Source organism: Trichechus manatus, unplaced genomic scaffold (genome assembly GCF_000243295.1).
Source record: "Trichechus manatus latirostris isolate Lorelei unplaced genomic scaffold, TriManLat1.0 scaffold00165, whole genome shotgun sequence".
NCBI lineage: Eukaryota > Metazoa > Chordata > Mammalia > Sirenia > Trichechidae > Trichechus > Trichechus manatus.
This window is the reverse complement of record NW_004444101.1, coordinates 4,846,732-4,869,974: the sequence shown is the minus strand read 5'-3', so window position 1 is coordinate 4,869,974 and position 23,243 is coordinate 4,846,732. Positions and strand designations below refer to the sequence as shown.

At 55.9% G+C, this 23,243-nt stretch overlaps 1 protein-coding gene across 1 annotated transcript in view; it reads right to left on the bottom strand.

Annotated features, from left to right (window-relative positions):
- CROCC2 (ciliary rootlet coiled-coil, rootletin family member 2) overlaps positions 1-22,815 on the bottom strand; it is a 76,829-nt gene extending 54,014 nt beyond the window's left edge. The window contains 6 exon segments of the mRNA XM_023740856.1: positions 2,165-2,330; positions 2,834-2,919; positions 5,416-5,564; positions 8,011-8,013; positions 8,664-8,814; positions 22,738-22,815. Coding sequence (XP_023596624.1) covers positions 2,165-2,330; positions 2,834-2,919; positions 5,416-5,564; positions 8,011-8,013; positions 8,664-8,814; positions 22,738-22,815 — 633 coding nt within the window.
- Between the last annotated feature and the right edge of the window lie 428 nt (positions 22,816-23,243).

Below are 23,243 nucleotides of genomic sequence, written 5' to 3'. Positions count from 1 at the left end.
TTGTCAGAAGCAAATGCAAATCCTTTCTGAAGATGTCACATTAATTCCAGGTTTCAAAAAATCCTCACAAAGTTCCAAGGAAAATAAGCAGCTCTTAGTTTTAAACATCGCCAGCGATAAAAGGAAACAAAACACCATGATCAAGAGCCAGCGGAAACAATAGAATCAGACCCTGAAAAACTTCAGATACTAGAAATTGGACAAAGAATACAAAATAACTGCTATGTTTTTAAAAATATGCTTCTATAAATAAATGAGAGGCTTGCAAATATGAGTAAACACTAAGATATTTGGAAAAGAATTGGATAGAACTCTTAATGATGAAAAATATATTTGGAATTTAAACTCAGTCAGATTAGACACCAGAAGAGAAAATTGATGAACAGGAATGTAGATTTGAAAAAATTATCTGGAATACAGTTCAGAGTGACAAAAAGAAATAAATATGAGAGGTTAAGAGATATAGATGATAGTATAAGAATGGCCAACACACATCTAATTGGAGTTCAAGCACAGGAGAGCAATAATGAGCATAGACAATATTTACAGAGATAATGGCTCCTTCCCAAAAATGGTGAAAGACACAAGAAGCCCAACGAATGTTAAACAGAATAAACGAAAGAAATCTACCAATAGACACATCATAGTAAGATTGCAGAACACCAAAGTCAAAGCAAAGATCTTAAAAGCAGCCAGAGTAAAAAGACAAATTACCTTTACAAGGAGTCAGTCAGAATCAAAGAAGGCTGGAAAGCTGATTTCTCAACAGCAACAATGGAAGCCAGAAGACAGAGAAAGGATACCTTTTAGGTGCTGAGAGAAAATAACTGTCAACCAGTGAGAATACATTTCAAGGACAAGGGTGAAATAAAGATCCATGTTAACACCAAATTGAACTCTGGGGACTCTCCTCCCAGGACACTGGTTTGCACATGTGATGAGCCCAGCTGTATGAGCTGTATGAAGATGTAGACCAGGCAACAAACTGTGGGGTGTGATCTGTCTCAAATACCACTCCTACCCCTGCCAAAGTCCCATCATTAGAGATTACCCCTTGAGGACAAACAGCTCTCTCAGTGGCACTTCCTCTCTTATGTCTCAATTGGTTTATGATTCCCTCCTTTCCCCACTTGGGGGGTGGGGTTGGGGTGACAGCAGCAGGAGGGTCCACAGCAGCTGCAGAGAGACTAGGGGCAGGGGAGCTGAACTCCTCCCATGTGACGGCTTTGCCTAGGGACACCCCTGTGGGCCCACGGTGGCCCAGGCAGCTACCCTTGCTACCTGAACCCCTGTGGCTCCTCTGAGGTGGGCTTGTTTGGAGGGATGTCTGTGTGGAGCCCAGTTTGAGGTACAGGCACTTGGGGGCCGCCTTGGGCTTCTTCTCCACCTGGAAGGGGCCCACTTTCAAATCGGCTCCTGGGGAGAATCCCGCCCACAGCACATGTGGTGGACACTGGGTTGTGCTGTCCAGACGCCCTTGGGTGAAGGGCTGCTGCCCTTGCCACCGCTGAGAGGGTGCTGGGGACACTTTCAGCTCCGAGCTTCTTTAGGGACTGCCTTAGCTGAGAGAGCTACCTCCACCAACACCACACCCCTTCCAGGGGGGCCCACCTCCAACGACAGATTGGTTCAGGGCCATGAATACCTGGACCCCTCTCTCCCACAGGTGCTGACCCCTAGATCACTGTGCCTTGATGCCAGATGGCTCAGGGTTTCAGAAACTGTGAGCGGGTGGGCTGTGGAGGTCCTTTGATGTCCTGGCCAGGGGCAGTGGGTGACCATGCGGCTCCAGGCCCCTCTGAGAGACCCTTCTCCTGCAGTCTGACAAGCACTGGCCATGAGGCCTCCTTCCCTCCTTGACGGGCAGGGCTGGGAGGACCACTGGGGTGCAGACCCCCCCAAGCCAGGACTCGGCCCCTATACCGCATTATACTTTTCACATCTGCCTTGGGGTCCTGTCTACCGCTTCTCAAGGAGTTCTCTCCTCTAGGGGGACACCAGGCATTCTCAGTCCACAGACTGCTCTGGCCAGGCTGTGGGCTGCCCGGAAGGCCTGTGGTCTTGCCTCCTGGAGGAGCCGCCGCTGTAGCCAGCCCACCCTTCCCTGTTTCCTGCTGCCCCCAAAGCAGAGTCCCCCAGCAGGTGGGGGAGTGGAGGTCGGCACCTCTCTCTTGGGCTGCCGCCGCGCCTCCTGGAGCCCCAGTTCTCCCCTCAGGCGCAGCATGCTGCCTGCTGTCCTGGCCAGCTCCTCCACCAGTGCGTCGTTGGCCTTCTTCATGTGCTCCAGCTGCTCCCGCAGAAGCGTGTTCACCTGTGCAAGGCCAGTGCTCCTGGACAGGACAGACCACAGCAGCGGGGCGGTGGGCAGGCAGGGACCTCAGGGAGGCCTCAGAGCCCCAGGCCCTGAGTTAAGGGGCTCAAGTGGCACCCCAGCCCTCCTATGCCAGCTGACCCAGCTCAGGTGTGTGGCCCCTGCAGTAAGCCCTAGAGCACTGACCACCTGCAAAGGCCCCACATCAGCCCCCACCGAGGGCCAGGGTAGGGCCAACCCGGGGACCCCTTCTCTCCTGAGACATGGCTCTCCACTTTCCCCCCTCTCGGATGTGAACCCCTCCTCCGTCTCTGAACCTCCCTCTGGCTCCGCCCCACCCGCCGTGGCCAGCAATTGTGGTGGGTGGGAGTGGAGACCAGAGAGTTGGGGTCACTGTTAGGATGGTGGGGTGACCACTGGGGTTCTGAGGCTATGGCACTGAGAGGCCCCTTGGGCAGAGGGCGAATAGCCCCAGGGCACAGTGGAGTCCTCTGTCCGTCGTGCTCCGCCCACTGGCCTCACCTCTGCTCGGCGGCCTCCAGCCGGCCAAGGGCCTCCTCCAGGTCCACACTGTGTTCCAGCTCTGACCTCTGCAGCCGGGCCTGCAGCTGGAGAGGCAAGAGACCACCAGGCCAGGTGTGGACAGCTTTGGTGAAAGCAGGGGCTGGGGTGGGCCAGGCTCTGGCCTCCTCCACGTGGCAGGTCAGACAGCTGGTGCTGCACTCAGCACCCACTTGAGGGTGTCACCTGCATCAGACCTGCCCCCCCGGCCGAGGGACAGCACAGAGGGGGGCAGGGGAGGGGCACCGGGCTCAGCTGGGAGGTGTGACTGGTGGGCCTCCGCTTGGGCAGGACTTGGTGTGGGCGTGTGGATGTGTGAGGCAGGCGCCCCGCGGGTGGGGCTGCGGGACCCTCAAGGCAGCTGGTGCAGCCTCACACTGGCTCACAGGTGGGTAAGCTGAGAGCTCGGAAGGGGCCTGCAGGACAGCTGGTTTCTGCAGGTCCCAGGCCCCCAGGCCACCCCAATGCAAGATGGAAGTGGGGTCCCATGGACAGCAGGTGTCCAGGAACCATGGGGAGCTTCGCTGCCATGGGGTTTTGGGGAGCTGGAAGGAGGTACTTGACACAGCACTCTGGCCTCCAGGGGTCAGGCCAGCTGCCAGCCGCTGTCGACAGGGCCAGGCAGACCGCCCTCTCTGGGCCTCAGCTTCCTCGCTGCTGCCCCCTCACAGTTGGGCTTCTGACTCCTCACAGTGCCTGGGCGATGGGCGCCTGCCTCCGTGCTCCAGTCTCCTGGGGATCTGAGCCCTCACCTTCACGGCATGGCCCCCTTCCCCACGGGAGGGACTGCTCTGGCTGCTCCTGAACGCCCAGAGGGCAGGGCCGGTCCTGGCCAGCCGTTGGGGGTTTCTGTTTTGTGTCGTTATGGTGCCTCAGGCCCATCCAGGAGGCCGTCAGGGAAGCAGGGGCGAGGCCTGGTGTGAACCACTGGGCCTCTCCCACGTCCTCTCCCAGCTACTGCCTGGCTCCCCACAGCCCACCTGGGGTGCCCTGTCTCCTCCCAGACGGGAGATGGAGCTGAGGCTGAGGGATGCGAGGCTGAGGGGTACCCACACCTCCTGGCCTGACCCAGCCCCATGGACTGCCCACCTCTGGCTGGGGTGCAAGTTGACCCCACTGTCTCGGGAGCGGGGCTGAGGAAGGCGAGCATGGTGAGGGCTGCACGCAGCAGGTGGCAGGCAGGGGTGCGAGGACCCCACACAGCCCCCAGCAGGACGAGAAAGAGGGCTGGGGGGCCCAGAGCAAGGCTGGTGGCAAGCAGGGCTGGGAGGGCCACCGGGGTGCAGACCGCAAGAAGCAGGTGCAATTGCCACCCCTCCCCATGTCTCCCCACCCCTTTCCACCCCTCCCCATCCAATTGACTTGGGGGCAACTTGAGGCATGGCCAGGGGCCTCCTGTGGCGCCCACAGGTGCCAAAATGCCCTGCTGGCGCTGAGCGTGGGGCGGCTGCGTCTGGGACCTGGGCGCTGACTCAGAGTTTACTAATTGTCTGCAGCGTTTCTGCGGCTTCTATCCCCCCGCCCCAGGGCCCATTCCCAACATCTCCCCACCCTGTGTAAGGAAGCGCTCTCCCTCCCACATGCCTGGCGGGGCCACACAAGGCCTGAAGGAGGGTGCGGGGCCGGGTCTCCCCTGTTGTGAGAACAAGGGAGTAACCTCCTCACAGTGCTGCCCCAGGGACTCCCCGTGGCAGGGAGGGACAGGTGAACGGTGTGTAGATGGAGACGAGGGGGGAGGGGTGGCCCAGAGAAAGGAGGACAGGGAAGGAAGCTCTTGGGGGGCCCACAGAAGGGAGGCTGACTGGCCTGCAGGCATCAGCACTGGTCACTGGCCACAGGCTGGACAAAGGGCCGAACCAGCTCGGGCCTGGCCCCAGCACTGGTGACGCAGCCCTAGGCAAGCACTGGCCCCCTCTGAGCCTCTGTTTCCTCTCTGGAAAGTGGGTCTTAGGTCCTGCCCCTCAGAACAGTTGGGGCTCCGAAAGAAGCATGGTGGGGGCTGGGCCAGGCACAGTGGGGCTCTGAGCTGGGCCCCCTCCTCCACGCCCACCTGGCCTGACCCTGCCTTTGGAGTGGCCAACACGGGAGAGAGGCTCTGGCCGAGCAGGTTTCTTCACTTTCCTTCCTGCCTCAGCTTCCCCAACCACACTTTATGACCAAATAGGCTCCTGGCTGCAGCTCTCTGGGCACACTGGAAAGCATGACCCCTTGCCCCTCCTCCATCCTCGGAGGTCTCAGAGGAGGGCTGGGGGTGGCCGTTTCTCCCTGGGCAGGCCTATTCCTTCCTGCTGGCCTTCCCTCTCCCTTCAGCGGGGCTGGTTTTGTGCTTAACTAAGCGGTCAGGCAGGCCGGTCCACAGGGCTCCCGGGCAGGCATGTGGGGACACGGTAGTGCTGAACTGGGGCCTTGAGGGGAAACTGTCTCCCCGCCCCTCCCACCTCAGGCCTCAGTTTCCCCATTTGTAGCCCCAAGGTTTGGCTAAGTTGTGTTCTAAGACTCCCTGGCCAACCCACACAGGCGGCCCCAGCTCCCCTCACACTTACCCGCTGGCTGACTGCGTGGTACCTGCTGGTCAGCTCGTCCCGCTCGGCACCTGCCTGGGCTAGCAGGTCCTCCAGCCGGGACAGCTCCTCCTGCAGCAGCTCATTCTCTTCCTGCGTGTGGGCCGCAGTGGCGGGGGGCTCTGGCACCCCTGCAGACAAGGTACCCTGGGTAAGCGCCCCGTCCCCTCAGCCATGGCACCAGGCCCCCAGGTGGGACTGTGTGCTGCCCGCCGGGCTCCCACGTGGGGTTGGCCTCAGTCTCTGGGTGGGGCCCCAGCTCAGACCGTGGAGACCCCAGGAGCCAGGGTGGGGGTACCTTGACACTCTGGGCCTGGCTTCCCCTCTTGCCGGTGGGCATTCTACCACTCCCTCTGTCTCTATCAACATTCTTAAACCTTGCTGTTGTTGTTAGGTGCCTTCAAGTCAGTTCTGACTCATAGGACCCCATGTATAACAGAAGGAAACACTGCCCGGTCCTGCGCCATCCTCACAGTTGTTATGCTTAAGCCCATTGTTGCAGCCACTGTGTCAGTCCATCTCATTGAAGGTCTTCCTCTTTTTCGCTGACCCTGTACTTTACCAAGCATGATGTCCTTTTCCAGGGACTGATCCTTCCTGACAACATGTCCAAAGTATGTGAGATGTAGTCTCGTCATCCTTGCTTCTAAGGAGCATTCTGGTTGTACTTCTTCCAAGATAGATTTGTTCGTTCTTTTGGCAGTCCATGCTATATTCAACACTCTTTGCCAACACCACAATTCAAAGGCGTCAATTCTTCTTCGGTCTTCCTTATTCATCATCCAGCTTTCACATGCATAAGAGGTGATTGAAAACACCATGGCTTGGATCAGGCTCACCTTAGTCTTCAAGGTGACATCTTTGCTTTTCAACACTTTAAAGAAGTCTTTTGCAGCAGATTTGCCCAATGCAATGTGTCTTTTGATATCTTGACTGCTGCTTCCATGAGTGTTGATTGTGTATGTCAGTAAAATGAAATCCCTGACTACTTCAATCTTCTCTCCGTTTATCATGATGTTGCTTATTGGTCCAGTTGTGAGGATTTTTGTTTTCTTTCTGTTGAGGTGTAATCCATACTGAAGGCTGTGGTCTTTAATCTTCATCAGTAAGTGCCTCAAGTCCCCTTCACTTTCAGCAAGCAAGGTTGTGTCATCTGCATAACACAGGTTGTTAATGAGTCTTCCTCCAATCCTAATGCCCTGTTCTTCTTCATATAGTCCAGCTTCTTGGATTATTTGCTCAGCATACAGATTGACTAGGTATGGTGAAAGGATGCAACCCTGACGCACACCTTTCCTGACTTTAAATCACGCAGTACCCCCTTGTTCTGTTTGAACAACTGCCTCTTGATCTATGTACAGGTTCCTCATGAGCACAATTTAGTGTTCTGGAATTCCCATTCTTCATAATGTTATCCATAATTTGTTATGATCCACACAGTCGAATGCCTTTGCACAGTCAATAAAACATAGACAGACATCTTTCTGGTATTCTCTGCTTTCAGGCAGGATTCATCTGACATCAGCAATGGTATCCCTTGTTCCACGTCCTCTTCTGAATCCGGCTTGAATTTCTGGCAGTTCCCTGTTGATATACTGCTGCAGCCACTTTTGACTGATTTTCAGCAAAATTTTACTTGTGTGTGATATTAATGATACTGTTTGATAATTTCCACATTGGGTTGGATCACCTTTCTTGGGAATAGGCATAAATATGGATTTCTTCCAGTCGGTTGGCCAGACAGCAGTCTTCCAAATTTCTTGGCATACACGAGTGAGCTCTTCCAGTGCTGCATCTGTTTGTTGAAACATCTCAGTTGGTATTCCGTCAGTTCCTGGAGCCTTGTTTTTCGCCAATGCTTTCCGTGCAGCTTGGACTTCTTCCTTCAGTACCATTGGTTCCTGTACAGGTGGTACCTCCCGAAATGTTGAATACTGACCAGTTCTTTTTGGTACAGTGACTCTGTGTATTCCTTCCATCTTCTTTTGATGCTTCCTGAATCGTTTAATATTTTCCCCACAGAATCCTTCAATATTGCAACTTGATTTTTTTTTTTTTATTCAGTTCTCTCAGCTTGAGAAATGCAGAGTGTGTTCTTCCCTTTTGGTTTTCCATCTCCACCTCTTTGCACGTGTCATTGTAATACTTCGTTCTCTCGAACTGCCCTTTGAAATCTTCTGTTCAACTCTTTTACTTCATCATTTCTTTCTTAAACCTTAGAACAAACAAATCTGTCTTGGAAGAAGTACAGCCAGAATGCTCCTTAGAAGCAAGGATGATGAGACTTTGTCTCATGTACTTTGGACATGTTATCAGGAGGGACTAGTCCCTGGATAAAGACATCATGCTTGGTAAAGTAGAAGGTCAACGAAAAAGAGGAAGACCCTTAACGAGATGGATTGACACAGTGGCTGCAACAATGGGCTCAAACATAGCAATGATTGTGAGGATGGCGCAGGACCGGGCACTGTTTCATTCTGTTGTACACAGGGTCGCTATGTGTGGGAACCGACTCGACGGCATCTAACAACAAAAACAAATCCAGGTATATACTCATGCCCAAGCCCTGCCCCAAACCAGCTACAGCGGAATGAATGGGCTGGCCCAGACATGGAGGTTCCCCCCTTGTGAGGCAGTGAGGCCATGATTTCAGGGTGGCCAGACCCCACCCCTGTATCAGTTGCTTTTCTAAATACCTGATGGGCTTTCCTTTTCCTTCATGCACACAGCGAGCTTTCCGGTCCTTCAGAAGCTGGGCAAACGCTTGCTATAGTGGAAGGGGTGTGGGTCTGGCACAGTCTCCCAACATGGACAGCCTGGGAGCCCAGGTACCCAGGTATGAGGGGTAAGGATTAGGATGGCACTGTGCGGGGTGCCTGCAGAGCTGGGTGGGAGGCAAGAGGAGCACTGGGACAGCATCACCAAGCGTCTGTGCCCCCGAGGGCCAGGCTAATGAAAAGCCAAGGAGGAAGGAGTAAATTTAGACTGGTGGCCACCTGAAGAAGGTGCAGATGCAGCCTGGCTCAGGGACAGTCCCTGTGGTGTCAGGGGGTACCCTGTGAAGGTGGACAGAACACCCTGTGGTAGCCCTGTGGGTGGCATGGCACCGCACCCCACCAGGGAGGGCCAGCCCCAGTCACAGGCCACAGGGCAGTCCTGGACGGGGTGGACTTTGGCCCCCGGAAGCTGGACCCCAGTCCACTGCCCGAGGTTCCCTGGTGCCCCCTCACCTTTTGGCGGCTCCTCGCCCAGGCTGCTGGCCACGATCTCACGGATGCGGGCAGGCACGGGGGTGGGCGACGCCTGCTGGCCTTCCCCCCAGACAGTCAGCGCCCGGTCCTCTCTGCTGGCTGTGGGGCCCAGGACAGTGTCCTCCAGTCTCTGAAAAATACCCGGAGACCCTGGGGCTGTTGCCCCTAGACAGCTGCCTGGCATCCCCCTCATAGGAACCCCACTGGAGTCTGTGAAGTCCAAGGGCCAGCAGGTCACCCTGTGCACCGCGCTTCGGTTTCTCCACCTATCGAGTGGGACTGCTCTGAGCAGCGATGAGGAAGGTACTCAGAGGACTAGATCTGAAGAATACCGGGCCAAGGCCAGCCCCGCCCTCTGCCCCATCCATCCCCTGAGGGCCAGGCTGAGGGCTGGGCCTGAGTCATCCAGAGTCCTCCTCTCAGGGATGTTGGAGGCAGGCTTGGTGCCCTGTTCACAAGTAGGAAACTGAGGCCCAGGCTTGCAGGTAACCGGCAGGTAGAGCTGTGACATAAGCCTCCATGTCCCTGGGTGGCTGGTCCCCGGGGCTGCAAAGCCAGGGAGCACAGGGTCCCCAACCCCCTCCAACCCACGGGAGCAGTCAAGGGCTCACAGCTGTTTGCACAGCTGGGGGGGGGGGTGGGGGAGAGGGTCACAGGGCAAGGAAAAGAGGCTGACAACAGGGAGAAGGACAGAGGCTCAGCAGTCCTTCTCTTTCTTCTTGAATAAGACCACCATGTGGGCGGGGCTTGTCCACCTGCAGGAGGGGTGCGTGGGCTCAGGAGAGGGGCAGCGCTGCAGGGGGGCAGGATAAGAAAAGCAGGTTCAGCAGCATTCTCCCTCACCCCCACTGGGCTCTGAGGGGTAAATGTGGGGTGTCTCATCTTGGCTCCTTGCAGACCGGTGCCGTGGGAAGAGTCAGTGAGGGACAGCAAGGGACAGTGAGGGACAGCGAGGGCGCCTTCCTTCCTGAGCCTGGTTCCTGCCCTCCGGCCCCCAGCTCTTGAGTGGCTGACCTACTGGGAAGAGGTCTGGATAGGCCTGGAAGTGGGCAGGAGGTTCCGGGGTCCTGGGTACCCTGAAACCCATCTTGAAAGGGAGTCCTGGGCTCTGAGCAGGCACATGCTGGTGGCCTGGGGCCTCTTTTTTCCTTGGGGAGGAGCCCAGCTAAAGGGCCAGAGAGGACCTGGAAGCCGGCCTGGGCAGGGCCTCCTGCGGGTCTCGGTAGGGTGCTGATTGGGGTGGGTGGGTCATGGATTGAATTGTGTCCTCTAAAAATATGTGTCAACTTGGCTAGGCCATGAGTCTCAGTATTGTGTGGTTGTCCTCCATTTTGTGATCTGATGTAATTGTCCTATGTGTTGTAAATCCTAATCTCTGCCTGTGGTTAATGAGGCAAGATGAGGTTATGTTAAAGAGTATTAGGGTGGGATGCAACACCCTCACTCAGGTCACAGCCCCGATCTGATGTAACAGGAGTTTCCCTGGGGTGTGGCCTGCATCACCTTTATCTTACAAGAGATAAAAGGAGAGAGAAGCCAGGGAGAGATAGGGACCTCATACCATCAAGAAAGAAGAGCCAGGAGTGGAGCATGTCCTTTGGACCTGGGGTCCCTGTGCTCAGAAGCTCCTGGACCAGCGAAGATTGACAACAAGGATGTCCCCCAAGAGCCAACGGAAACAAAAAGACTTCCCCTGGAGCTAGTGCCCTGAGTTCAGACTTCTAGTCTCCTAAACTGTGAGAGAATAAATTTCTGTTTGCTAAAGCCATCCACTTGTGGTATTTCTGTCATAGCAGCACTAGATGACTAAGGCAGCGGGGAGCCGGCAAGGCCCAGAAAAGCTGGGGGGCCGATGCAGGGCCATTCCAAACCAACACAAGACCTTGGGGAACTGAGAGCTCAACCAGGTCACCCAAGACTGAGGACAGCCTCAGCCTCCCACCCCTCTACCACGCTAGGACATGTGGGTTAAAGTGGTGGTCGGACTATTAAGGGGTGGCTGGATGTGGCCGGGGGGCGGGGGAGGGAGTGGTTCTGGGAGAGGGCTTTCCAGGCTGGAAACATGGACTCCCTCTGCCTCCCCTCCTCTAGTCCCACAGCCTTCCCATCCCTGTCACCTGGGACCCCCTCTCCCCGTGGCCAGCTCCGCCATGCGCCCCGCCTCCCGTGACTGCCCAGATCACCTCCTCCCAGCCCAGGGTCTTGGTGAGGGACCCCTCCCCACCTGTCCTGTCGCCCTTTCACCTCTCCCTTCTCGCCCTGAAGACCCCCTCTAGGCCCAGCCTCCTCCTGGCTCTACCTCTAAGCCCCCCAGCTGGTGGCTGGAAGGGGAGGCTTAGAGGGCTTCCTGTCCTCTCCTCCCCCCGCCTGCTCCTGGCCTCCCCCCTCCGGCTCTTCCCTCACACACCAGCCAGGCCCTCCTCCCTCACACACCATCCCTCCTCCCTCACACACCATCCCTCCTCCCTCACACCATCCCTCCTCCCTCACACACCATCCCTGGCCCTCCTCCCTCACACACCATCCCTCCTCCCTCACACACCTTCCCTGGCCCTCCTCCCTCACACCCATCCTGCAGAGCTACTTCCCCATCCACTCCCCACAACACTGACCCCCTCCTGGGCGGGTGCAGCTGAGTCATTCCCAGACCTGTCTCCTGCCCAGAGGGGGTGGGCGAGGGCACGGCCCGCAGCCCCCCTCGGCAAGCCCCCAGCAACTGCTCCCCTCCTGCAGCCTGAGCCCCGGGCCCAGGTCTGCCTGCCCTCATTTAGGCCTGAGCCTTACTGTTCACCAGTGTAGGACTGGAGTCCCCTGGGTTCCCCAGATGAGCCCTTGGAGTCTTACTGGGGTGGGCAGTGACGGACCACCTCGCCCTGTGGGGGGCAAGGGGCCAAGGCAGCTCTCGCTCCCCTTCTGGAACCAGCCGCCTCCCATGTCCTCCCAGGAGGAAACGGCTGGAGGACCCTCAGCCACCATCTGCCCTGACGCCTCATTTTACACACGGGCAAACTGAGGCCCAGGTGTGACCAGAACTCCCCAGAGCCCACCCTACGAGGCCGGGAAAGACTGCCCCCTGCCCGCTTCCTCCGCGGCTGCCCCCTCCCCGCTCCCCGGGGCATCGGCGGCGCCACCCGCTGACGGGAAAGCGCGCAGCATGAACTTGACTCATTGCTAACGTTACAGAGGGTCACTATTAGCCGAGACGTCCCAAGAGGCGCTGGGGGCGTAATGGGTTCCAGCTGTGGCCGGGTGCCTGCGATGGGCCGCAGCCGAGCGTCGGCGGGGGGCTTGGTGGGGGGCCGCGCGGAGGGGGTGTCCTGTCCCCTCCTCCCCCGTCCCTGCAGCCCGCGGTGGGGGGGAGAGGGAGGGGTCGATTGGGAGTGAGGGCAGCCCCGCCCCCAAGGAAGCAACTGGAGCCGAGAGGCGAGAGCGGGGAGAGGTGGGGGGCGGGGAAAGGGGCGAGGGGAGGGGGCGAGGGGAAGGGCTCCGTCAGGGCCAGGGGTCTGCGCCGACCTCCCGGTTCCGGCTGGGTCGCGTCCCGCAGGGCTCTGCCGCCCGCCTCGCAGCCCCGGTCACGAGGCCTCGACCTGCCCTGCCCCGTGTTCGGGGGCACCGCCCAGCGTTCCCGCGTCCCCAGCGCCCCCCAGGCTTGCGACGCGCTGCCACCTGCCGCACAGCAGGTCCCTGGCGGGGCGCCTCCTCCGCGGCTGGTGGGTCCTTCCTGGTTGGGGCGGAGGGGCGCCTAGTTCTGACCCGCACAGTGTGCGCAGAAACTTCTAGAAGGCCCGTTGGGAGCCTCAGCCGAGGCACCGCCTTGGATTTAAGGACATCAGGGCTGGACATCAATTTCCCTAAAGACCCCAGACTCATAACAGTCCTGCCCGCATGGTCACGCTGCTGCCCCAGCCCCACCTCCTGGGCCAACTGCCCCTGCATCGCTCTCTCGGCTCTTCCGGTCCTCTCCTCTCGCTCTCGGTTCTGGGCCTTGGTCCCGCCGGTGCACGACAAGAGGGTACTTACCCTCACCGGGAGGTCACAGCCCCCGCGTGAGGCCACTGCGTGTCTGCCTGAGGGAGCCAGACCGTGACCCTGAGGTGGGTCTGTGTGACCCAGTGGGGACAGCCACCCCCTCCTCATGCCGCCCATCCCCACTCGGGCTCTGTGCCTGTGTGGAAGGTAGTGCCCACCCTCCTCGGGTATTCCCCTACCCCCAGGGTTAGAGCAGGACTCCCTACTGCTAAGAAACCGCTCGGGTCCCAGCTCTGCCGTCAATGTGCTATGTGACCCTGGCGTGTCACCTGCCCTCCTGAACCTCAGCTGTGCCACAGCCCTTAGTGTCCCCATCTGTGAAAAGGGGGAGGGGGGTAACCCCGACTACCTGGGCCCCACAGACCCTGGCATCTGTCAATGGTGGAGCATGGGTGTTGAGAATGGGGCAAGAGGTAACGGGCTGCTGGAGGTGCTGGCAGTTGGACCCGGTGGTAGGGTGACCTAGAACCCACAGCCCCTCCCCATCACCCCTGCCTGGCCCCCAAACCCTCCCTGTTAGCGCCACCAGCTGGGAAGGGAGCCTGGAATGGAAGCTGCTAGCAACCCCCGCTCCCCCCACGCTCCCAGGGATAAGTTTCCTGCTGTGGACCCTGTGGTTCTAGGCTTCTGGGGCTGCTGCAGGGTCCCCTTCTCCACCTCCTCCACTCAGATCCGGGCCCAAGTACCGCAGATCACCGGAAGGTGGATATGGAAGTCTCCTTATCCTACTCGGCGCTGCAGATAGGGAAACCGAGGCCAGGGAACATGACCGACTATTCACCGTTGTGGGGCCGAACTGACGCCCACCCCTCCCATCGCAGTGCTACGCACACAGGGACCCGACCTCGTGGACCGGCCTCTGCCCTGGGTTGCTGTGGGCCACCCGCTCCGCCCACCCCCCGCGCCTTAGGCGGGACCCTTGGGACCCTTCTACTAGGCGGTCGGCAAGGCCACCTTTTGGGAGGAGGTTGGGGTGCTGCTGAGACACCCGCAGAGCTCTGGGCCTTCCCCGCCCTTGGCACCCCCCCTGAGAGCAGAGCGCTGTGGTTCTCCACGTGTCGGGTTCCTGTAACGGGGCTGGGGAGGCACGTCCAATGGGACCCCCTCCCTCCAACCCGCAGTGTCGGCCCCTCAGGCAGGGCCTGGGTCACCTGGTTTCTGCGGGTTCCTGCCCCTGGAGCTGCCAGAAGGGGACAGAGCTGGGTCAGTATCTGAGGTGACCTGACCAGGGCCTTCTGGGCCAAATGGTCGCCCCACCTGGTAACCAGGTTGCCCAGCAGCGGGGTGGGCGGGAGTGAGTGCTAGCGAGAGGCCCTCATAGCCCGGCACTCCCAGGACACCAGGGCAGGAGGCGCAGGGACCCGGGCACTGGAGGGGGCTGTCCAGATGCACCCACGGCTCCTTTGAAGCCCCACGGGGGGCTGCATGTGGTATAGGGAGACCAAGGCCACAAGGGCCCTGGAAATGTGACGTTAGAGCGATTTCACTCCTCCACCGCTCATGGCCAGGGTCAGACCTCTGCCCCCCAGCGACTCCTAGGGTGTCTCTGCCTGGTGGTAGGTCCAGGTCCCCAGCGGAGGAGGGCACATTTGCAAAAGGAGCCCAGGCATATCTGGAGGTGAAGAGGGTGAGGCCCCCTACCCTGGATTCCAAGTTAGGGAGACCTCCGGCTGGACCAGCCCAGTGGCAGGCAGGGAAGGGCGCCAAAGCCCCCATTTGAAATCACTTCAGGAATGGAGGCGTCCCAGGGTGACCCGACTCAACCAGGATGCAAACTCAGCCCCTCTTCTCTGGTGGGAGTGAAGCTGAGAGAGCCAGACTCCAGGGGTGTCCTGGGACACGGGTCTACAGCGGTGGAGCTCAACAGTGCCACCGTGTGGTCTCAGGGGGGACTGCAGGAGGGGCTGCTGTGCCCCTGCCCTCCGAGCTGGGAGTCCTGGACCGGACTTTGATGGAAAGCAGGGGCTAAGGAAAAATAAAAGACGGTGACCGCTTTAGTGAAGTGAGGCAGTCACGAGGAATGATCCAACATCGAATGCTCAAAGTTCCTTAGCTCTTGGCCATTTAGCAAGCGTTTTCACATCCCTGAATTCGGCAACTTCTCACCTCCCCTTCACCGGTGAGGAAGCTGAGGCCCAGCCAGCTAGGGATTGCTCAGGGTCACAAGGGACAGCGTGAGGACTACGACCCCGACTTTGAACCCCCAAACCAGTTACAAGTGAACCAGCGCTGCAAGTGGCAGAGGATGCGGACTGTGCTCACAGCCTCGGCCCTCTCTGCAGGCCCAGGATTCATGTGGAAATACACGCGGCCCAGGCGGGCACCGGGTTCACGTGGAAACACGCGCAGCCTAGCCGGGCACTGGCAGCACCATGTCTGCTCAGACCTCCAGCCTCCTGCGATGTCTGCTGGTTTCAGCACTGGCACTCCCATGCTCCTGCCTGCAGGCCCAGGTGGTGGTCTGGGCTCCTGCCAGGGGCAGGCCCAGCTGGACAGGCACATCTGAGGACAGGGCCTGTGGCCAGCCTTCCGCCCTTGGCCTGCGCAGAGAGGGCGCTGGCCAAAGGCCTCCTGCCGGCTCCACTTCCTGAGCAGAAAGAGCAGCTTTGTGTCCCTCAAACACCTGGTTCTAAAATGCTGCCTTTCAGCAGCTGCTCAATTCAAGTCCCTGTGTGTTCCCAGCATTCGGGGGCCTGGGCATCACCCCAGGGGCAAGACCATGCTTCTCCAGGGAGGGGTTTGGTCCTCAGCTGATATGGAATCCAGGGTGGGGTGCTACTGGAGGCAGGTTCTGGGCCAGGCATCGAAGCAGAGGCTCCTTCATCTCTGCACACCCAGCCTCCAGCAAGGGATCAGACACAGCTCAGGACACAAGCAACCGAAAACCCAGTAGGAACTGCCAGAGGTAGGAATCGCTAACTCCAAGTTCCTCCTCAGAACAAGCCTCTCCAGAGGGCAAGGGCTCTGTCTTGTTTGTCCCATGTCCCAGTGTCTCCGTAGGCTTCCTGGAGGAGGTAGCATGCAGGGTGAACCTTGGAGGATGTGTAAGAGTCCAGCAGTTAGAGGGGCCCAGGCACAGGTGTCCAGGTGGAGGCAGCAGTGGAAACAAGGGCACAGGGATGGGCAGCTGGGCATTGGCAGGGTCTGGGGGTGATGAGGCAGGAGAAGCAGGTAGAGCCCGGTCGTGAAGGCCTCGGGGGTCCGGCAGAGGAATGTGTGGCTGATCCTCGACTGTGGGGCCGGGGAGGGTTTCTGAGCAGGGGCTGTGGCCTGTCTGATTGGCCCAGTAGAGCCAAGTGGGGGCCTGGGAGACTGGAAGACCAGACTCTCCCTCCTCGCTCTCTGGCTTGCCCTTACAGGGCTGGGCACTTCCCAGGGACTGACAAGTACTTGCTACCCCACAGGCCACTCTCAAAACAGTCACAGTTCCCGTTCTGTGGGCGGGCCCTGCAGAGACCACCTGTCTCACCCCACTGTACAGATGGGGACATTGAGGCCGAGACAATCATCAGCAGAGCCGGAACCAGAACCAGGACTCCACACAGGCTTCCCTTCTGCTCCAGGGGCCCAACCTGACTCCCATCACCTCACCCACCTTCCTTCCTGTGTCTCCTGACAGCACCTTCCCTCCCCTCCTTGGTACCTTCCCTTTCCCCTCCTCGCCTTCATGCCTCCCCACTTTGTGAACATATCTAATCTCTCTGACCACATAACTTACACCCACAGGACCTATCCTCCTTCTCCTCAGTGATTCCCGGGGTCCTGCAAAACCCGTGGGTGGAAGCTCTGTCCTCAAAGAGTCAAAATCCGGGGACATGGGAGGGACTTGCCTTCCGGGAAAGATGCACAGATGCAGGAGGATGCAGTAAGCTAATACTCCCTCTGCAGCGACTAGAACAGCCGGTTAAATCAGGAAGCTCATATTTTCAAAGACAGCCGAGAGCCATGAGAGCAACGAGGAGATGGACTGAGACGGAAACGAGAGCAAAATAGGAATCATCCAGAGAGGAGCGGTGGGTCGGCATGGGCTGGCGGTGATGGTCTGAGCTCGGCTCCAACAGCAGACACTGCGGGAGGAGACCAGGCAACAGAGCTTTCAGGAGGTGCGTTAGGCCGGAGTGACAAAACTGGAGTGATAAAATTGAGGAGCCTCGAATGCAGAAGTGGCTTCTCCTACAAAGCATTTGCTAATTTGGGAGGCCGTGGAGGAGGCTGGAGAATGAGGCCGAGGAAGTGCCCTGCAGTCTCACGTGCTTAAGAAGCAAAGGTCTTCCAGGGCAGGGGTTCTGAAAACAAGAGGCCAGCTCAACAGCCTGAGAGGGGGCGATGACTTGACATTGAGCGTCTTGAGCGTCTCTCTGCCTCCATCTTCACTGACTCTGGGGGAACACTAGAGAAGGCTGCTGCTGGGGAACAGAAAACCAGCTGGGATTTTGACACTCCTATGGGACTGGAGGAGCAACGTCCAAGACTTCAGGGGCCTCACCAACACAGTTGGTTTACCTCTCAAGATGTTAGCAGCTTTTGAAGAATCATGGGGTGAACACGCCTGAAGGCTAAGCTGAAAGCCTCCGAAGGGCTGAGGAGACAATGGCCCACTAGGCTCTTGTGCAAAAGCTCTGGAGGGACATGCTTGAGAGACAGGGATGAGCCTGTGGCAGGCTGAGTATTACCAGAACCGCAACAACACAGGCAAGCTTAACCCCTAAACAGATGGAGATGATCAGTCCCCAACTCCATCTGCTTAACATTGGAAAGATTAAGTCTCCCTGGTGGAATATGATATCATCTGGAGCTGATAACTTTCTTTTATACACAGTGTCTGGCATACAAGAAAAAATTAGTAGACAGGCAAAGAGGAGGGATCGAATGACTGATGACGGGGAGAATCAAACAATCAAAGCAGATGATCTAGATGTTGGACTTGGCTGTCAATGATTTTAAATGAACAATGATTACTATACTCAGGTAAATCTGGGCAAAACAGGTGAAAGGCTGAAGAATTTCACCAGAGAAACTTTGTGGTTACAGCAGATTAGACACAGAGAAAGATATGTTTAGTGAGTTGGGAATCAGGTTGATAGAAAATACCCAAACTAATCAACAGATAAAAATGAATGCTAAAAACAGATGGGGGTGTGTGCAAAAAGTCTAACACACAAGTAATTGGAGTCCCATAGGGGAGGAGAGAAAGAATGTACCAGAAGAAATGTTGGAACAGGTAATATCCAAGAATTGTCTAAAAACTGATAAAAGGCATCCATTTACAGATTCAAGAAGGTCAGCAACCCAAGCTTGTTCAATGTTCAAAAACTCAGTGTACTCCATTGTATTGACAGTCTAAAGAAAAACCACATCATGTCAACCAATGCAAAAAAAGCATTCGACACATTTCAACACCCATTCATGACGAAAGCTCTAAGCAAATTAGAAACATAAGGGAGTATCTTCAATCGGATAAACAATATCTACAAAATACATTGAAACCTGTGAGAGCTGGAACGCGATGGGACTGCCTTGTCTTTCCGGGTCTCACAAGTTGTCTACCTCCGACCGTGCAGTCTTGCTACTTTTCTATCACTCATTTTGGGGGAAAATATTTGAGTTTTCCTTCTCTGACAAGTTTCCATTTTACATAAGTTCGGGCTTCAGCAGGTTTACTGTACCTACAGCTGAGACCATATTTAATGGTGAAAGACTGAGTAACTTCCCCCATAAAACCGCGCAGAAGACATGCATCAACTCTTGCCACTTTTACTCCACATTGAACTAGAGGTCCTTGCCGGTGCAATAAGGCAATAACAAGCAATAAAAGGCAAAAAAGACTGAAGGGAAGAAGTATCCCCTTCTGTAGTCAAAGACAACATGACCCTAGGGAATTTATGAGACAATTTCTAGAACTAATAACACATGCGTTTAGCAAAGTCACAGGCTTCAAGGTCAATATATCAAAAAATAAGTATATGTAGTAGCAAGATGCAATTGGAAATGGGAAAAAAATACCATTTATAGATTAAATGCAATCCTAAAATACTGACAAGTTGGTTATAAAAATTATATGGAAGTACAAAGGGGCTTAGAATTTTTAAAATAATTTGAAAAAGAAGAACAAAGTTGAAGGACTTGTGTTACTTGATTTCAAGATTTATGACAAAGTCACAGTGATCCGGACAGTGTGGAACTGGCATAAAGAGAGGCAAATAGATCAATGGAGCAGAACAGAGAGCCCCAAACAGACCTAGACCATCGCTGAGTTAATTTTCAACAAAGGTGCCACGATAATTAGGTAAGAGAGACAAAGGTCATCTTAATAAACGATGTTGGAGCAGCTCGATATACACATGCAGAAAGAGCACGGGCCTTCATCTCATACTATGTATAAAATTAACTAGAAATGCATCATAGACTTACACATAAAAGAAAAATCTAGAAAATGTCTACAAGGATACATAGTAGAAAATCTTCATGATTTGGGATAAGCAAAGATTTCTTAGGATGCAAAAGGCATGAACCCTAAAAGAAAAAAATTGGTAAATTGGACTTCATCAAAGTTAAAAATGTCTACTCTCCAAAAGACATCATTAACAAAAATGAAGTAGTAACTAGGAAGCACAGAGAATTCTTACAACTCAAGAATATAAACAACCAATTTAACAAATCGGCAAAAGATTTGAACAGACACTTCGAAAAAGAAGAGATCTAAATAGCCAATAAGCATGTGAAAAATTGTTTCAACATTATTTTTTGTTTTTGTTTTTTATTGTACTTCAGGTGAAGGTTTACAGAACAAAGTTCAACATTATTCACCATGAGGAAATCAAATCCACAATTTGATGCTTGGTGCATGCATGTAATTAAATTAGACGTAAAAAAAAAAAAAAATCATTTGAAAATCTCTAAAAACCAACACAAACCCGTTACTGTCGAGTCGATTCGACTCGTAATGACCCTATAAGTCAGGGTAGAATTGCCCTATAGGGTTTCCAAAGCTGCAAATCTCCTCGGAAGCAGACTGCCACATCTTTCTCCCATGGAGTGGCTGGTGGGTTCGAACTGCCAACCTTTTGGTTAGCAGCTGAGCTCTTAACCACTGCACCACCAGAACTCCTTGAAAATCTCTACGTGTTTGGAATATACGTCTGAATACCCTACAGGGACAATAAGAAATCACAATGGAAATCAGAAAATGGAAGATAGTTTCAACTTGATAATAATGAAAATTAGTATCTCCAAGTTCTGTTATCTCAAAACTTGTGGGATGCAGCTATGGCCTTGCTTAGAGGGAAACGCGTGCATTAAAGAGGGAGAAACGCTCAAAATCAGCGCGCTGAATGCTCATCCCCCCAAATTAGATAAGCAACAAATTTAAAAACCCCAAGAAATTAAAAGCAAGGAAAAGACATAAATTCATGAGATAGAAAAATAAATTAATTAAGAGATGCCCAACAAATGACCAGTGCCAGAAATGAGAAAAGGGGTGTCAGCTCACGTTAGGGTGACCAGCTTGTCCCGGTTTGCCAGGGACTCTCTGGTTTTAGTACTGAGAATCCTGAGTCCCGGAAGCCTCTCAGTCCCGAGCAAACTGGGACAGTTAGTCACCTCCCCCCACCCCCGATCCTGCAGACATTAAAAAGATAGAAGATACTAGGAACGGCTTTATGCCAATACATTTGACAATTTAGATATAATGGACAAATTCCTATGAAAATACTATTAACTCAAATTGAACCGAGAAGAAGTACGTCTGAAAGGCTGGCGGCTATTCAAGGAAACGCTGCAGAATCGGTCTTCCCCCGTCAGCCTTCCTCCTCCAGGACGCCCCCTGCCCCCACCGCTCTCTGTCTGCGCTGAGACGGGACCCTCTGAAAATCCCCGAAAAGTCACAGGCCCCTCCAAAACACTCACATATGCCCCCTGCCACCCCCCATTCGCAGAGAATTTCAGGGGTCTTTCCGCTTCCCCAACCCAACTGTGCTCACCCAGGGCCCGAGCTTAAGAATCTTTCCCACACCTGTGCCACACCTGTCCCACATCTGTGCCACACCTGTCCCACACATATGCCGCAGTTGTCCCACATCTGTGCCACACCTGTCCCACACCTGTGCCACACCTGTCCCACACCTGTTCCACACCTGTCCCACCGGAGCTCCAGTGCCAACTCTGAGGTGTGGAGTGGGGAGAGATTCCAGGGACACTGTGCAGAGGTTGCTGGGGGAGTGGGGTGCTGAGGGGGAGGGAAGTCAGGGAGGGTTCTGGGGTGTAGGGGCATGCTCAGTGCATGGAGACTCCACTCTTGGTCACCCTCGAGGCTCCCCGTCCTCAGGCCACACCGTTCGCAGGCCCTCAGTTTCCCCATCTATCGCTGGAGGGGCAGAGGACCCCTCGGCCCCCTGCCCAGTCTGGACAGGCCTATCTGGGCGTCTGTGGCACCTGCCTGCCTGCCGCTGGCCCCGGGTGTAATTGCACCCAGATCTCAATCACCACAGTGCAAACAGCAGGTGTCGGTGGGCAGCCCAGCAGACCTGGCAGTAATCCCTGCAAGGCTTAGCCTGGCTTCCAGATGACAATCTCACACGCACTGTGGAGACTTGGGGCGAGCAGAAGCGTCCCTCAGCCATGTTTACCCAGCCTCAATGCCCACCGCTCAATGTTGGCAACATCCTGGGTCCTGCCCCAAACCAGCCTGTAACCACAGCATCCGAGAGGGTGATGAAAACCCCCAAGGGCTGACGTACGGGTCATGGCCAAGTGTGTCTCATAAACTGTACTGTGCACCTGCCCCCCTACCCCTGCACCGTTTGTTTGCCCAGCCCTCAGGACCTCACGGGCTGAGATTCCACGGGAGCCGGACGGAGAGCCAGCCAAGCTCAAGGGGAAGGCACCGCCCAGCCTCCTCTTTGGTCTTGTTGAATCACCTGCCCTTGTCTGTCTGTCCTTGGGTGCATATGTGCATGTGAGTGTGTGTGTGTATGTGTGCCTGTGTGTGTGTGCACCTGCAGGTGTGTGCATGCTATATGTGTGCACGTGTGTGCATGCAACGTATGCGCGTGCGTGTGTGTGCATGTCTGTGTGTAGGATGGCTGTACCAGGCTATTTAATCCCCTGCCACCAGCAGTGGGTAATTACACTCCTCAGGTGACCTGTATTGTTTACGCAGGCCCGTGTCAACGCCCTATGGCACAGCTGTTAATAAACAGCTCAGAGTTAGCTGGTCCATTGAGGCTTCACGGGACTACCCAAGAGGTCATTGGAGGTGGAGAGTTCCTGGCCATGGTGCCCGGGCAGGGGTGGCAGTGCAGATGGGAGGTGTGGGTGTGAGGCAGGTGGTGATGTCACAGGGCTGGGCGTTGGGCTGGCGCTGGGACCAAGGGCAAGGGGAGAGTGTCAGGGTGATTCCCAGTCATTACTGTTACTGTTACTGTGAGGTTGTTGTCGTCAGGGTGACTCCCAGTCACTACTGTAACTGTTACTGTGAGGTTGTTGTTGTCAAGGCGACTCCTAGTCATTACTGTTACTGTTGCTGTGAGATTGTTGTCATGCAGGTGGGTGCTGTGAGAGACACAGAGCCACAACTTCTGGAATCAGAGTGGACCACCCCCCCCCCCACAGGCAGCCGATTGTAAGCGCCTCTCCAGGGAGTAAATGCTGGTCATAGAATGCCTGCTGGGAACTAGAATCCAAAGTACTGTGCTGGGGAGTCTGCAGGGTTGTCTGCCCCCACCCCCGCCATGTGCAGCTGCAGCCTGAGGCTCAGAGAGGGCTGGTCACCTGAGCTCCTGCAGCATGGAGTGGGGCAGGTCTGGGTCTCGGACACCCAGTCCAGGCTCCCCTCCCGAGGGGCGTCTACACTGGTGTGTGTGTGTGTGTGTGTGTGTCTGTGTGTGTCTGTGTGTGCACGTGTGCTGTGAGCGCTCATGCTGAACATGTGAGTAGTTGAAAAGTGGCCCTTGGAGCTGGGAGGTGCTCAGGTCGCCCCCTTGCAGTGCCCTGCTCCACCCCCGCCCAGTGCCTGCAGCCCACTGACCTGGATCACGGCATCGAGTCCCAGCTGGGGCCGCTCAGCAGCAGCCCCGTTGCCAGGTTCGCTGGAAGCAGAACTCATCAGAGAAGGAGAAGTAGCTGGCTCCCGGGTGGGTCTCCCCTCAGGCCTCCCTGCAGGACGCTGGCCCACACCTGGGAGGCCCCCGGCTACTTAGCCTGGTCCTCCTGAGCTGGGCTCCTGGCTCCACTCACAGGAACACCAGCCAACTGAGCCCTGGAGCGTTGCTGTGGCAACTGCGACGCTGAAGCTAGTTGTCTTGGAAACAGGAGTGCAGGGCCCGTTGCCATGGGGACTAGGGAAAGCTGTTGGCTGGAAGCCATTTCCCTGGAGACCTGGGGACGCCCTGGGGAACTGTCCACCTGAGAGACCATGCCCAGGGAGGGGCAGGGACCGTTAGACCTTCCCTGACACTGGGCGGGGCAGTGCTCAGACCACCTCCCCAGGTCTAGAATTACAACTTCATCTAACATCTGGAAGAGCATTACAGA